Here is a 14,251-nt window from a genome sequence, read left to right as displayed (position 1 = left end):
CCATCAATGAGTAAAAGCATATGGAAACTCAAAGGACCCTGATCACCAAAATTTTCATTAAGAAGAATAAAGTTGGGAGACATGCATTCCTGCTCTCAAACTTACTATAAAGCTAGTCAAGGAATAGTACAACACTGGTATAAGGAGAGACACATACAATGTAACAGAACAGGGATCTTGGAAATAAGCCTGTGCGTGCCCTTGGCTGAGCGATTTGTAAAAGTGTGTCATTCGATAGAAAAAAAAGTTTCAACAAATGCTGCTGAGAAAACAGGACATCTCTGTGCAAAGGAAGTTAAAACCTTTACATCATTCACAAAGATCTAAATTTAAGAGCTAACACTGTAAAATTTACAGGTAACAACAAAATTGATAAACTGGACTTCATTAAAACTTAAAACTTTCCTGGCCTCTAAGAACCCTATTTTGAGTGGGGGGGTGGTAGGTCTTGCTATATAGTTGAGGCCTTGAACTCACGGAGTTCCTCCTGCCTCAGCCTCCCTAGTAGCCAACCCACAGAATGAGAGAAACCATTTGCATATCACAGATCTGACAAGAGGTTACCAGAATATATAAAGAACACAACTCAACAACGGATGACCAACTCAGATGCAAAGTGGGCAAAGGACTAACAAAGATACTGCCCCAAAGGGGCTATGTGAACGGCCCGTGGAGGACGGGCGGCGGGCTCGTTAGTCACCAAGGAGATGCGTACAGTGCTCTGAGGACTGCCTCCTGCTGGCTAGGACGGCTGTGGTAGGAAGCAGAGGGGTGAGGCAGTGGCTCAGTGACAGAGTGCCCGCCCCGCACGGGGAGGCCAGGAGCCGTCACCAGCGTGGCCAGGAACAAAAAGGGTCTGTACTGGAGCACTTAACTACACTCCCAGCCCTTTTTACTTTACTTTGAGACAGGGTCTTGCTAACTTACCCAAACTAGCCTCAACTTGTGCTCCTCCCGCCTCAGCCTCCCGAGTAACTGGAATGACAGGCACCCGCACACCCCTGGCTCGGACTTACTATACACCGTTTTCTGTCTGGGACCTGAGCGTCCCACAGTTAGCATCCACAGGGGTCCTGGAGTGAATCCCTGAGGACACCGGGGCAAGCACACACACACACACACACACACTCCTGCTGGGGTGCCACAGGGTCGGCAGAGAGCCAGGCCCACCTGACAGCGGCGTGGGAGAGGCGTCCACGTCCCTCTGCACCAGCTCAGCAGGCGGCAGCTCCACCTTGTCCTCTTCAGGGCCCCACCGGCTCTTCCGCTTCCGCTTGGCAGTGGCCGTGGAGGCTGAGGCTGGCTTACTGGGGACGGCCAGGGCAGGGGGCACGGTGGGCGCAGGGGCAGCTGGCGAGGGGCAGGCGGCAGCTGGGGGCGGGGGCCCCGCCAGGGCGTCGGGAGGGGACTTGCGCCTCAGGCCGAGGTCGGGCGCTGCGAGGGCGCCGGGGGAGCCCGCCTTGGCTCTCCGGAACTCCTCCAGCTTCTGCCGGTAGTATCTGTACTCATGGCTGTTGGGTTCGTACAGAAAGCTGCGGGCACAGAGGTAAGCACAAGGTCAGCAGGCCCCGAGTGCCCAGGTCAGCGCAGGCTGCGGTCTCCACCGCCACCTCACATCTTGCCAGACCCAGAGTGTGGCGGGCCGGCGGAGCAATGGGAGGCGCCCACGGCCTCGCTGGTGACCTGCTTTTGAGCCACGCCAAGCCTCTCGCCTTCCTGCTGCACTGACCGCAATAAGCTACAACCCAAGTTTTTTTTTTTTTTTAAAAGACCAGATCTTGCTAAGTTGCCCAGGATGACCTTGAACCTATGATCCTCCTGTCTCAGCCTCCTGTGTAGCTAGGGTTACAGGTATGTGCCACCACCTGGGTCATGGTCCAAACACGACCCAGAGGGATCTTTGTAAAAATTAAGAGACAAAAGTAAAGCAAAGTGCACACCAGGCATGGTGGCGCATTCCTGTAATCCCATCTACTCAGGAGGCTGAGGCAGGAGGAGTACTTGAGCCTAAGAGTTTAAGGCCAACGTAGGCAATACAGTAAGACCCTGTCTCTCGAAACAAAAACCAGAAAGCCAATATATACACAAACTAAAAACCCCACAAAGGTTTCAAGAAAGGCAAAAAAGCACATGGCTAGATCTCAAAAGATACCCTGGTCAGGGGACTTCAGACAGGGCTCAGGTCTGCCCTCTGCTGGGACAGCCCAGATGTGCTCACAGCTGAGTGCGCTGTCAGGAGGGCAGGGCTGTGAGGAGGCGGCCTACAGGGCACATTCTCACCCCAGCCCTTCCTTCCCTCTCGGCCTTGCCCTGGGAGGTGAGCAGCTGCCTTCCCCCACGGCCTTCTGCCCTGAGGCTCCTGCCCTGGAGCCAGCTGACTGTGGACCCAGCGCTCCAAGTCCGCTCGCCGCTGCCACCCTCTCCTCCACACTGCAGGCGTCAGGTTTCACCCCAGCAGCAAAGTGGACTGACCACTGCTCTGAGCCAAGTGAGGCCGCGGACCTGCCAGCTGGGCCAGGGCAGGTGCGGGAGGCAGTGAGCTCCTTCCGGGGCCTCAGCTGTGCCAGGCGTGTCAGTGAGGGTCACAGCACCCACCTGAAGGGGGCCGCCAAGCCCAGGGCTGGCAGACCGCAACTGCCCTGAGCCAGGGACAGTCACCAGGGACACTGTGCAGTCTCCCTGGCCAGTCTGCTTTGGGTGTGCGTTCACCTCAGCCTGCACGACGACCCTATCTCCCCTAGTGTATCTGGATTTTTCATAAAAGCCGCACTTAAGCCAACGCATATACCTTTCCTGGGTGCTACAGTCTGAGTGGGCTCCGTCCCCACCAACGCTCAGAGGCGGCGCTGCGAGGGGCGGGGCGGGGGAGCCCTCCTGCTGCCACGTGCCTTCCCGCTCTGGGGTAAGGGGTGTGCAGAGGGCACTCCTACCAGGCACTGTGCCACGGCCACCCCCGGCACCCGTTCTGTGCCAGCTCTCACCACGGCTCCGCTGGCGAGCCTGGTACTCACCATGAGCACCCCTGAGCAAAGGGCCACACAGAAGGGCCCAGAGCCAGCTGAGCCCTCAGGGTCTCTCAGACGTGATGCCGGGGAAACCCTGGGGGGCCAGGGTCCCTCGGACGGCAGAGCCGCCTGGGCTCAGGCCTTGGGCAGAATCCCACAGCCTTGCCTACCTCCTCTGCCACAGGTTTCCAATCAGGGCCCAAGCACAGTGAGCGAACATAAACTAAGCCTCTTATTTAAATAAGCCTAGAAGCTGGGCATGGTGGTGCTGCCTGTAATCTCAGCACTGGGGAGGCTGAGGCAGGAGGCCTGCTTTGAGTTCAAGGCCATCCTGGGCTACAAAGTGAGTTGAAGGCCAGCCTGAACTACATAGCAAGACCCTGTCTCAAAAAGACAAAAAAAAAAAAAAAAAAAAAAATGAATGAATGAATGAATAAATAAGCAAGCTTAGTTAGGTAAATGAGAGAAAACACGGTGTCTTAGGCGGCACCGGCACGCCTACAACATGTGTGCCCCAGCGGGCTGTCACCGCTGAAAAATCCAAAGGTTTGGCACCACTCATCTTAGACTATTAGCTGGGCATGCTCACAACCCCAGTACTCTGGGAAGCTGAGGCAGGAGGGTAGCAAGTTCCAGGCCAGCCCAGGCGGCCTACCGACTTACTGAACCCTGACTCAAAAAAAGAATACTACTACTCTGCCTTCTCTTCAGACTGTGCAAATCTTTCACCTTTTTAAAACAAAGAATAAAAGGGCTGAGAGATGTAGTACAGGGCAAAGGGCCTGGGTTCAATCCCTAGACACCCAACACCAACTGTTAGCCCTAGTGGCACGGGCTTGTGACCAGCACATCAACGGCCTTCAGTACAAACCTGAGATTGGGGAGAGGGGGGCGCTGGCCGCCGGCACCGGACTTGGGGGCGGCCCTGCCTGCGCCCAGCCCCAGGTCCCCTCAGCGCCAGCTCCCAGCAGCTGCTCACTGCGCTGTCCGGCTGGCTGCAGCCTGGCCACGTCTGACCAGCCTCTAACACCCTGGCCAGGGCCGTGGAGCCACAGCCAGCCCCCGGGATCTGCGCCCATGCCGCCTTCCCTCCTCCAGAGCCCCTCCTCCAGGCGCCCTCTGCGCCTTGTGTTTCACACAGCCCAGGGGTCTCTGCGGGCGTGCCGCCCCGCCAAAGCACTCCCCGACACCCCCGCTGGCCTTGCCCTGCAGCAGGATCACGGTCCCCAGGGGCCACCGGCCTCCCCGGTGCACAGCAGGCGCTGAGCCTGCCCGAGGAAGAATGAACAAGGGAAGCCAGGCCCGCCCTCAGGGCTGAGGGTGAACTTGTGGCCGGGGTCCGCATGCGCTGCCTGTCACCTGTCCCCCTGTGGGCCCTGCACACAGGCGGGGTCCCCACTCCTCAGCAGCCCCACGTTCCCTGCCGGTCCCCTTATGGTAGTAACTAGGAACACAGAGCGAACAGGATCAGGAAAGAGACAGCCCCAAGCCCCAGAAATACTGACGGACAGTCAGCAGCAGCTCCCACCCCATCCCAGCAGCGCCTGCTGTGCCTGTGAGCTTGGCCCGTCCCAACCAGGGGCAGCCACCTGTCACAGAGGGAGCAGGGAGATGCCCACGGGGCAGCGGGGACCCGCAGGCCCCAGGTGCCCGCACACCGGGCTCGGCAACAGCCCCTGGCAGAGCCTCCCGCGGTGGACTCCCCACGTCCTCAGGTCCGCGTAAGGACGCCCTCACCTGAAGGCCTGGTTCTCGCGGTTGTTCTGGAGGGCGATGGTTTCCACCTCGGGACCCCCATCTGCTATGAACCTGGCCAGCTTTTCTGCGAGGTTCCTGGCCTCTTCATCCTCTGGGGGTGAAACTTTAAGCAGGCTGTCAGTACTGAGCTCAACTCACCTCACCCACAGCCTAATCCTGCTAGGAGCCCAGGGGCAACGAGAAACAGGCAAACGGGAATCGGATTACTGCACTGGGACCAAACCAGAGTCAGCACAACGGCGCACCTGAGCCCTGGCCCCCACCCCAGGGCCCCACCCCGACCGGAGGCCCCCAACCGACCCGAGGGCCCCACCCCGAGGGCCAGGGTGGGTCTCCGCAGGCAGGAAGTGGGAGCCACTGCCCTTGCCCTTGGCCAAGCGCTGCCCCCAGGGCCACAGGGTGGGGGGGTCCACCCTCCTCTTCTGGGAAGAGGACGGGCACAAGGCCCACAGAGCACAGTGAGCCCCCTTCTGCCACCCTGCAGCACTTGGCTGGGGTTTTACACCCTGAAAGCCTGAGACTGACCGGCACCCTCAGCTCCCGAAAACTCAACCCCGTCTCCCAGCTGCCTGCCCCCACCACCCCAGCAGCAGGCATAGCTGTGAGCTCTGCACCCGGCACAGCAGGTGGTGTGGCAGGCCAGCGGCCCCGGGCCCTCCCCGGCAGAGCCCGGCTCAGGGCACGGCCCTGGCCCTCCCAAAGGCCCCGCACCCCGGTCCTCAGGGCACTGGTGGGAGGGCGGCATCACCGCATCCCCAGCACCCTTGCGGCCCGGGAGGCACCTCCGGAGCTTCGTGCCGCCACTGCAGCCCATTCCACCTCGGGGCGCCTCCCGAAGGCCCCGCCCTCCTCCCACCTACCTTTCTGAGGGGCTGCCTGCGACTTCTGCGCCTCCTTCCGCATCTCGGCCACCTTCTTTCTGTAGTAGAGGAATTCCCTGCTATTCTTATCGTGCAAAAACCTGCAGAGGAAGAGACGTGCAGGGGAGAGGAGGGTGAACCTCAGCAGGTGACCCCACGTGGGCGTCCTCTCCCATGCAGAAGCTCGCGGAGCCCTGGCGCCCTCGGGCGTGAGCCCAAGGGCTCGGTTCAGGGCCAGCAGGCGCCAGGCCTGGCCACCGGGACAAGTCCACAGACACGACACCGCGCAGCAACGCCCCGCGGTACTCACGCGAACGCCGCGTTATCCTTGTAGTCCTCCATAGCTACTTTCTCTAACTCAGGGCCTCCTTCTGCCACAAAGCGGGCCAATTGCTCTATCACTTTCCGAGTCTCGGCTCCCTCTGGGGGTGAAACTTTAAGGAGGCTGTCAGTACTGGGGCTCCACTCCCACACCCCACAGCCAACAGGCACACTCTCGCTACAGATCAACGACAGGGGCGGGAGAAGAGGTGACAGGCCGCGGTCGCCAAGTTCCGGTCCAGGCACAGAGCGTCGGTGAGGGGTGCGGGGCCGCTCGAGGCCTGAGTCCGTCCCTGGGCTGCAGGGGTTTGTGCGGAACCATATCCGGCCTCCCCTGCTTGTCTGGGGTTGTGGGGGTGGAGGGGAAATGCTTAATTCTTTTCTTTATTTGCCAGTTTGCAGTATAACGCATCGGTCCCCTTCCATCCTTCCAAGGTGACAATTCTCGTTTACAATTAGCATTAGAGCTCTGAGTGAGACACTCTGGGTGGGTTTCGCTCCACTGCCATCACCGTCCTCACAGAAGCTCCGTGGCCGGCGGAGCCCTCTTCCGCTGGCTCCCGGGAGCTCCGGGTCATCTCACACACTTCCTGCCCACACCTAGAGCCAGCCGGCTCTCCAAGAAGTCCTGGCTTCGTCAGTGAGAAACTGTTCCAGACCATCTGGGCGCTAGGCTGCCCGCGGCAACGGGCTTAACCATTATCTCAGGGCCTTGGCAGGGAACGGAGCTATAACGATATATTTTTATACATGAATTAGCCTCCCCGTATGAGCCATGTAGATCTTGCTTCTGCAACTCTTGCTGGCTTGTTTGAGGTTAGTCTGCCAGCCACTCTATGTCACATCCCTTTTGTGAAACTCACAGGAGAAATTTCTCGTTGTCAGCTGGTAGAATACCCGGCAACCAAACTAGGCGCTGCATCTGTAATGACCTTTTTTTTTTTTGGAAACAGGATCTCACTATGTGGTCCAGCTTGGCCTTGAACTCCCAGCAATCCTGACTCAGCCTCCTGAATGCTGGGATCACAGGCGTGCAAGAGCTTTCTGCAGGAAATCTTACTCGCTTCGTTGCTTAGGCTGCTGCGAAGCTCATGGAGTTTGGGGGGCCCGGGACACATGGCCTGAGGAGGGCTCTGTGAGGCCGCAGGGGCGACCTATGCCCGACTTTCCCCCAGCCTCACCCTCCTCCCACGTGCCCACTGAGAATCCTGACCCTGTCACTGTTTCTACAAGCACGGCCTTTGGGAGGCCACGTCAACAGGTGACTTGACACGGGCCTCAGGGCCTTGCTATGCCTGAGCGTGCTGTACAGCAACTGGCCCAACAGGCGCGGCCACGGCTGCCAGCTCACGGCGGCGACGGCCAGGCCTGGCTGGCTTCTGCTTTCTGACAGTCTGCAGCTGGCACCCTCCGAGCAAGGGGGCTGCAGCCCATCATGGCACCTCAGGGTCCCCCAGTCTGCCCTCGCTGTCAGGGGAACGGGACCGTGTTCCCAGGCCTCCACGCGGCTCAGGGCCTGGCTATGCACACGCACAGGCTGGGTCACCAGGAGGCTGCACAGCCGCCCACTGCCCTCTGCCCTCTATGGCTGCCAAGGACCGTAAGAACCCTCAGCCTGTACGCCTACCCCGCTGGTCCAGACTGGCAGGGACAGGGCCCCATGCCAGGACGGTGGGCCCCATCTTGTGTCAGATGAGGAGGAACACTAGGTCACCCTTCTCCAGTGCTGCCCCAAGAAGGGCCACATCGGTCCCCACCGTGCCCAGGACAGAGCCCTGGCCTGCTGCCTGGAGTCCTGAGGCTGCTTCCCGTGCCTTCTCTCGCTCCGCCCCCCCAGCCAGCAGCTCAGCCCAGAGGCCGGGCACTGAGGATGCGCCCAGGGAGCGCAGATGCACGGGAGGGGAAGCGAGGTGGCCGCCCCCAGCTTACCTTTGATCTCCAGCCACTGCTCGTAGTCTTCCTCCTCGTCCTCGTCGGGGGCCTGGAAGACACTCGGGCGCTGTGCCACAGGCAGCTGCTTGGCATGCGAGTAGTTCTTCACCGGGCCCAGGGGGCTGCCCAGCGCCAGGCCCGCCCGCTTGCTCAGCAGCAGGGGCCTCCTTGCAGCGCTGGCACTGGGGACGGGTGTGCTGGGGGTGGCGCTGGGGGGCGGATCTTGGGATGGAAGGAAGGAGGCGCGCTCAGGTCTGCAGCCCGCGTCTCCCCTGCCCCATCTAACCAGTGGTGCAGGCCCCTGCTTCCGCACTCGGGGGCTTGCAGGTGCTCAGAGCAGGGGCCGCTCGGTTTGCAGATGCGGGTGCTGAGGTTCATCGTGGTTCCCCAGCCAGCAAGGGCCAAGCGCAGGCCCGTTAGGCGGCCAGTCCAGCAGAGTTGCCTGGACCTTGCTGGGCTGAGCCGGGGGTGGCCAGGGATGGGCTCGGGGGCAGAGCCTTGCCTGGCACGCGCCGCACCAACACAGCGAAAGCTGGAGGCGGGCCAGCCCTTCGGGGTCAGACCCCACCCAGACTGGCCTCAGAGAGTCGGGAAGGTGGGGCCAACCTGCTGGGTGCTCTTGGCCCAAGGCCCTTGGGGGGAAAGGCCTCAAACAACTTGTCCCTGCTCTGCCAACCCCTCGCTGCTGGGGGACAAACTCTTAGCTGCTCCCCAGGGAACCTGGCGAAGGCTGGAGATCAGCTGTGTCGCTAGTAAACCAAGTCTCACACGGCTCAACTGCACCCCTCCATGCAGGGGCCGCGGGAGCAGGGCTGACTGCACACCTCACTGTCCTCCTATGGGACGGTGTCCCAGCCCTTGCATGGAAGCCGCCACCAAGCGGGGAGGAGGGAAGCACTAGGGACGCTGGGCGCTGCCCGGACAGCCTGGCGACGGGCTCTTGAGCCCGAGCCCTCCTGCCCGAGCACACAGGCACACAGCAGTCACAGGAAGGTGGGGCCGCAGCTGTAACGTGGCAGCTCCCACCCCCGTGAGCTGTGCTGAGCTGGGCCTCCTGGGGGCCGCATGCCCCGGTGGAAAGCAGGGCTGGCACCCAGTGAGTTTTGTGGGGACCCGCTGGACGGCCAAGGAGTCTTGCTTGGTGAAAAAGAAACGCAGAGAATGAAACAGTGCTGCACGAACGCTAGGGTGACAGGATGATGACAGAGGCCTTAACAGATTCCCTTCAGGAGCTGGCTGGGGGGATTTCAACTTGCTGTGGTGCTTTTGTCGTTAAGTGAAGAGAGCAGAGATACAAAGGACAAGGCGTTGACGCTGCCGGTTCCAGGCGGAGAGCATGCTGGGACGTGGTGGGCACCGTGGTAGCCTGGACTCCCTGGCGCTCAGAAAACGCCACTGCCCTATGGTAACCGCCAGGATCCCTGCTTGCCTGCAGGCTGCCTGCTGCCCCAAGCCGGCTGCTCCCTGCCTGCTGCTCCCAGGTGTCTGAGGCAGCCTGATGCTATGTGCACCCTGCCTGCACACGGCCCCTACCGCTGCCCCAGGGGAAGGGGCCCCCCCACCTGGCCCCCACCTGGAATCTGGCTTCTTGGGCTCTGCCCTGCCGGGGCGGCAACCTCGGCCAGATCTGGGCTTGCCACATGAGGGCATTTGATGAACTTGGGGTGAGCCAGACGGCTCCGACACGGGACCTGTCCACTCCCAGCGCACCAGGCTCGGGGCTTGGGGTGGACTGTACTCACCTGTGCTGGTCTGTGCCTTCTGCAGTTTCAAAAACTGTTGCAAGAAGCTGCCGTCGTTGGCAAACTTGTTGGAGATGCAGGAGTTGTGTGCGTTTGCAACTCTAGAAGCCAGGAGAGGACAGAAGATGAGCCGGCAAGGGCGGCAGAGGGTGACCAGCTCCCCGGCCCTGTGCCCGCCTGGGCTTCCCCCTTAGAGCGACCTGAGCGCTGCCTCCCGGGGTGTCTAGGGACGACTACTCCGAGCACACAGCAGGCTCTGGCAGGCTAGAGGGAAACACCACATTTACTTCAGTTATCTCTGCCCGAACGCCGCCGCTCCAGGTCCAATGGACCCCTGGAGACGGCAGAATGGCCTTTTCTGTTTTGGTGCCAGGGACTCAACCCAGGGCCTACTGAGCCCCGCATCCCTTATGATAAATTTTGTTACACATATTGTACCATACTCATATCGTACCATGATAAAATTTTTTTTTTAAAAAGTAGATGGAAAGCAGGATATACAACTGACCCTAATTTCAACCTTAAATTTTTTTTTTTAGTACTGGGGATCGAACGCAGGACCTTTGCACTGAGTTACATCTCCAGCCCCTTCCTGTTTTTGAGGCACAGTTTTGCTAAGTCGCCCAGGGAGGGCTCAAAGGATCTTCCTGCTTCGGCCTCCTAGAGTACTGAGATTACAGGCGTGCACTGCCACGCCTGGCTTCCTCAGATATAAATCCTCAATTCTGATGTTTTGGTTTTCACAGGGAGAAAACCACCTTATTTCCAAAGCTTTTTGGGCAGATACCTACCCAGCCCATGTCCCCATTCTGCTGCCCATTCCTGGGGCTGTAGTCTCTCAGCCTCGAGGAGACCCTCTGGGAGGCAACCCCGCAGGCCTGTCCCAACTCCAGGTGTGCCAACCCAAGCAGTCACTTGACAACCCGTGCAAATGTTGGCAGCGTTAGGCCCTGCCTAAGTCCCGCCCTCACGAGAAGCCACAGCCTCTGGAAAAGGCAGGAGCGCAAACAGAACTTTGTAGGTTAACGTACCCCTCACTTCAGACCCCAGAGGAAGGACCTTGCCTCTGATTATCAACCTGAAGCCTGAAATTCTTGATTTCGTCCTGTTGCTCAAACTCCTTCAGCATGGGCTGGGGCTGGGTTCGGGCTGGGCACAGGGGTGAGCGCTCTCACCTAGAATGCTCTGGGTTCCAACCCCAACACTGTACCCCTCCAAAAAAAAAAACTCCTCCATGCTCTTCGTGTCCTGGCGACAGGCAGGCAGAAAATCTTGCTCTGTGACAACCCCTTTTGCACCCACAGGCTCTCACCTTTTCCTGGCTCGACCTGGGGCTCCAACCCCTCTGGGGTACACTAGTGCCCCTTTGCTAGAAGCTCAACAGAGCAGAGAGCGCTACACTGCTTGCTTGCTTTCTTTCTTCATTTATTTATCTATCTTTTTGAGACAGGGTCTCGCTATGCAGTTCAGGCTGGCCTTGAGCTCACTTTGTAGCCCAGGCTGATCTCAAACTCGCAAGGATCTTCCTGCCTCAGCCTCCCAAGTGCTGGTATTATAGGCATGGGGCACCACGCCTGGCTTACATTGCTTTATTTTTTTGTTCTTGTGCTGCTGGGGATGGAATCCAGGACTCACACATGCTAGGTGTGAGGACACCTCACCACGGAGCCATCCTCCAACCCGGAGTCCAGGTTTTCGCTGCATGTTGCATGCCTGTCCTCCACCCTACAGCTGGGGAGGGAAACAGCTGCTGAGGCACAAGTTGGCAGGCCGTCCCCTGGGCCACTACACACCTACCACTTCTCTCCCACATGCTCAGCTTCCTGGGGCCCCTGGTCATTCCTTGCATCCTCAAGCTGTGGCCAGTTACCTGCACACACCAAGGCTCACAAGCAAGACCCTCTGCTCGTGATCCTCTGAGAAACGCAGGCCCAGGAGGTACTCACTCGCCAGGGTGTGGGGGCTGAGGGCTCGCCACCTGATTCTGCTTGGCTTTCTGTTCCATTTTGGCTTCAATTTCCCGTTTCTTCTGAGCGATAAGCTCCTCTTGGTGAAGAATGTTCATGTTCATCTTTCCAGATTTGGGGGGAGCAACCCCAAACCACCGGTTGGCTTTTCCTGGGGCGGGAGATCACTTTGGTTCCACAAACACCCAGCATGGGCCACCCAGCAACTGATGTTCTTGCAGGTTCACCCATCAGCCCTCCATGCAGTCAGCAGACACAGAGCACCTGCTACCTAGCTGGGCCTAAAGGCGCTCAGCGAGACAGACCAGGTGTCCACCCATCCAGAGCTTGCCTCTGGCTGCAGGCACAACAAACCCGTAACAAAACGAGCAAATAAATAACTGCAAATTGTGGAAAAACTGGTGGAACCACAGAAGAGTGAGACAGGATAGTAGAAGGGGACCTACAGAGGTACAGCAGTCAGAAAACCGCCACCAGAAGAGCACCCTGAAGCTGGAACTAGAGTATAAGGCGCCAGGGTCGTGAACATCCACAGCAGAGATGTGGGAAGAGCAAGGAGCAGATGCTGAGAGTCCAGGGCAGAAAGCAGCCCTGTGTCTCTGCGGTTGGGCAGAGGTCCAGCATGGCTGAAGCAGGCTGCTCCAGCGCCACGCAGACGTAGGGCAGGGTGAGAGTCTGGGTTTCACTTTAAACATCTGAGGAGCGGCAAGGGAGCATTAAGCTCAGCAGCAAGATCCACTGGATCCTTTTATTTTCAAGTTCATCCCAGTGAGTAGGTGATCATTCAGTCAAAGAGCTCACAGGCCGTGAGAAGACCAAGGAGGCTTAGCCTTCAAACAAAAGATGATGGTGTCTTTGGACTACCCACTGAGATGGAGAAGACACCCCAAAATTTTGTTTCCAGTGGGACTGGGAACAAAACCCAAATTCTGGAAAGTGTTTTTCTAAGTCGTGTTGGAGATGTTTCTCCTCCTTACCTCTGTTCCATCCTTCACAGGGACAAACACAGCCCACCCCAGGGCCTTTGCACTTGCTGGTTACCCCACCTCTGGGAAGGGCTGCCCTCCAGGCTTCCCCACAGCTGGGATCTTTTCATCTCAAATGTCCTCTGCTCAAAAACGCCTTCCCTTCCTACCCTCTCCCCACATCAGCACAACTTTCTATCCAGAAATATCTGGTCCCGGTGCACTGACATCCCAGTTCCCGGATGGGAGAGCCCTGTTTTGGTGCCTGCTGCATCCTTGGAGCCTAGCACAGTGCCTGGTACACAACACTTGCTGGCTAGATGAGTGCATCCTATTCTGGAGGTGTAAAAACAAGACTTGGGGGAAAGTGGGTTCAAAAGCCCTGACAACGCGTGTACCGAGAGCTCCAGGACGGTTCAAAAAGGCACCTTGTCCAGAAAAGCGGGACACGGGCCAGAGAGCAGCTGCTATAAACAGGGGTGCAGGACAGCCCAAGATTGCCGCCCTGGCTGGGATCGGAGCTCAGAGCAGCCCTGAAGGCAGTTGTTTTTTGGGGTTTTTTTTTTGTCTTTTTTAGAGACAGGGTCTCGCTATGCAATTCAGGCTGGCCTTGAGCTCACTTTGTAGCCCAGGCTGGCCTCGAACTCGAGACGATCCTCCTGCCTCAGCCTCCCGAGTGCTGGGATTACAGGCGTGCGCCACCACGCCCGGCTATGAAGGCAGCTTTTTGGCAAGCGACACAGGGCTGACGCCGCGGGACAGCCTCGGGGGGAAACGGGGCGCCTTCAGCGGACCGGGCGGGAGCGACTGGCAAGCTGGGTCTGGGGTCTCAGAAGAGGGCGGTGCAGAATTCGCCACTATGTGCTGCCCGGGGGCCCAGGCGAGGGGTCCGCGGGTCCGCGCAGGACCCACAGCAGGGCGAAGCCGCGTCACGCAGCCAGGAGCACCCAGGCGAGCGCCTGAGGGGAGGCGAGGGCTGTTACCTGCAACATCCCGGTTGTCCATCTTGAGACTCATCCAATCCCACAATGCTTAGGCGCCACCTGGAGGAACTTGTTATAGTGCGCATGGCCTCATGGGAGACGTAGTCCACATCGGTCCCGCACGTCCCGCTGCCGCCAAACACCACGGATCTGCACCATAACGAAGTAAAGCTTCAGCCTAATGGAGATGTAAAGTCTCGGCCCCGAGAACCCAGCGTGTGTTACCCTTCCTCCCACCTTTCTTTACCCGCGGCCCGTCCTAAATACAGACTACCCATCCCAGGATGCCTTTTTGCGGCAGATCTCGCGAGAGCCACGAGAGGCGCCTGGCCCCGCCCCGCGCGCCCGCTTCCGCCTCCCCTCTGGAGGCGGCTTGTTGTTGTGGAGGCCAAAATGGCGGCTCAAGCGGCGGCGGCGGCCCAGGCCGCTGCGGCGCAGGCAGCGCAGGCCGAGGCGGCCGAGTCGTGGTACCTGGCCCTCCTGGGCTTCGCCGAGCACTTCCGCACTTCCAGCCCGCCCAAGATCCGCCTGTGTGTCCACTGCCTGCAGGCTGTGTTCCCCTTCAAGCCGCCGCAGCGCATCGAGGCCCGCACGCACCTGCAGCTCGGCTCGGTGCTCTACCACCACACCAAGAACAGCGAGCAGGCGCGCAGCCACCTGGAGAAGGCGGTGAGCGCGGCGGGCGCGGCGCAGGCGCCGTGCGGGGCCCGAGGACGGG

General features: G+C 59.5%; 2 protein-coding genes across 6 annotated transcripts in view; one reads left to right on the top strand and one right to left on the bottom strand.

The window, feature by feature from the left end:
• Window positions 1-14,215, bottom strand: part of Sugp1 (SURP and G patch domain containing 1) — a 20,748-nt gene extending 6,533 nt beyond the window's left edge. The window contains exons 1-9 of one of the 2 annotated variants that reach the window (XM_005409625.2): window positions 14,131-14,215; window positions 13,534-13,683; window positions 11,565-11,736; window positions 9,619-9,719; window positions 7,874-8,098; window positions 5,934-6,057; window positions 5,624-5,724; window positions 4,743-4,866; window positions 1,171-1,532 (exon numbers count right to left, since the gene is read on the bottom strand). In XM_005409625.2, coding sequence (XP_005409682.1) covers window positions 1,171-1,532; window positions 4,743-4,866; window positions 5,624-5,724; window positions 5,934-6,057; window positions 7,874-8,098; window positions 9,619-9,719; window positions 11,565-11,736; window positions 13,534-13,567 — 1,243 coding nt within the window. In that variant the 5' untranslated portion in view covers window positions 13,568-13,683; window positions 14,131-14,215. Of the gene's footprint in view, window positions 1-1,170; window positions 1,533-4,742; window positions 4,867-5,623; window positions 5,725-5,933; window positions 6,058-7,873; window positions 8,099-9,618; window positions 9,720-11,564; window positions 11,737-13,533; window positions 13,684-14,004; window positions 14,098-14,130 lie in introns of those variants that run through there. The other variant, XM_005409624.2, reaches the window with a different exon arrangement.
• Window positions 13,887-14,251, top strand: part of Mau2 (MAU2 sister chromatid cohesion factor) — a 24,005-nt gene continuing 23,640 nt past the window's right edge. For 2 of the 4 annotated variants that reach the window (XM_005409628.2, XM_005409627.2), the window contains exon 1: window positions 13,889-14,202. In XM_005409628.2, the coding sequence (XP_005409685.1) occupies window positions 13,927-14,202 (276 nt within the window). In that variant the 5' untranslated portion in view covers window positions 13,889-13,926. Of the gene's footprint in view, window positions 14,203-14,251 lie in introns of all 4 variants that reach the window. The other 2 variants (XM_013507283.1, XM_013507282.1) reach the window with 2 other exon arrangements.

The sequence above is a fragment of the Chinchilla lanigera genome, unplaced genomic scaffold (assembly GCF_000276665.1).
Source record: "Chinchilla lanigera isolate Chin_1 unplaced genomic scaffold, ChiLan1.0 scaffold00123, whole genome shotgun sequence".
Classification (NCBI taxonomy): domain Eukaryota; kingdom Metazoa; phylum Chordata; class Mammalia; order Rodentia; family Chinchillidae; genus Chinchilla; species Chinchilla lanigera.
Note: the sequence above shows the minus strand (reverse complement) of the source record. Positions and strands in the feature narration are given on the sequence as shown.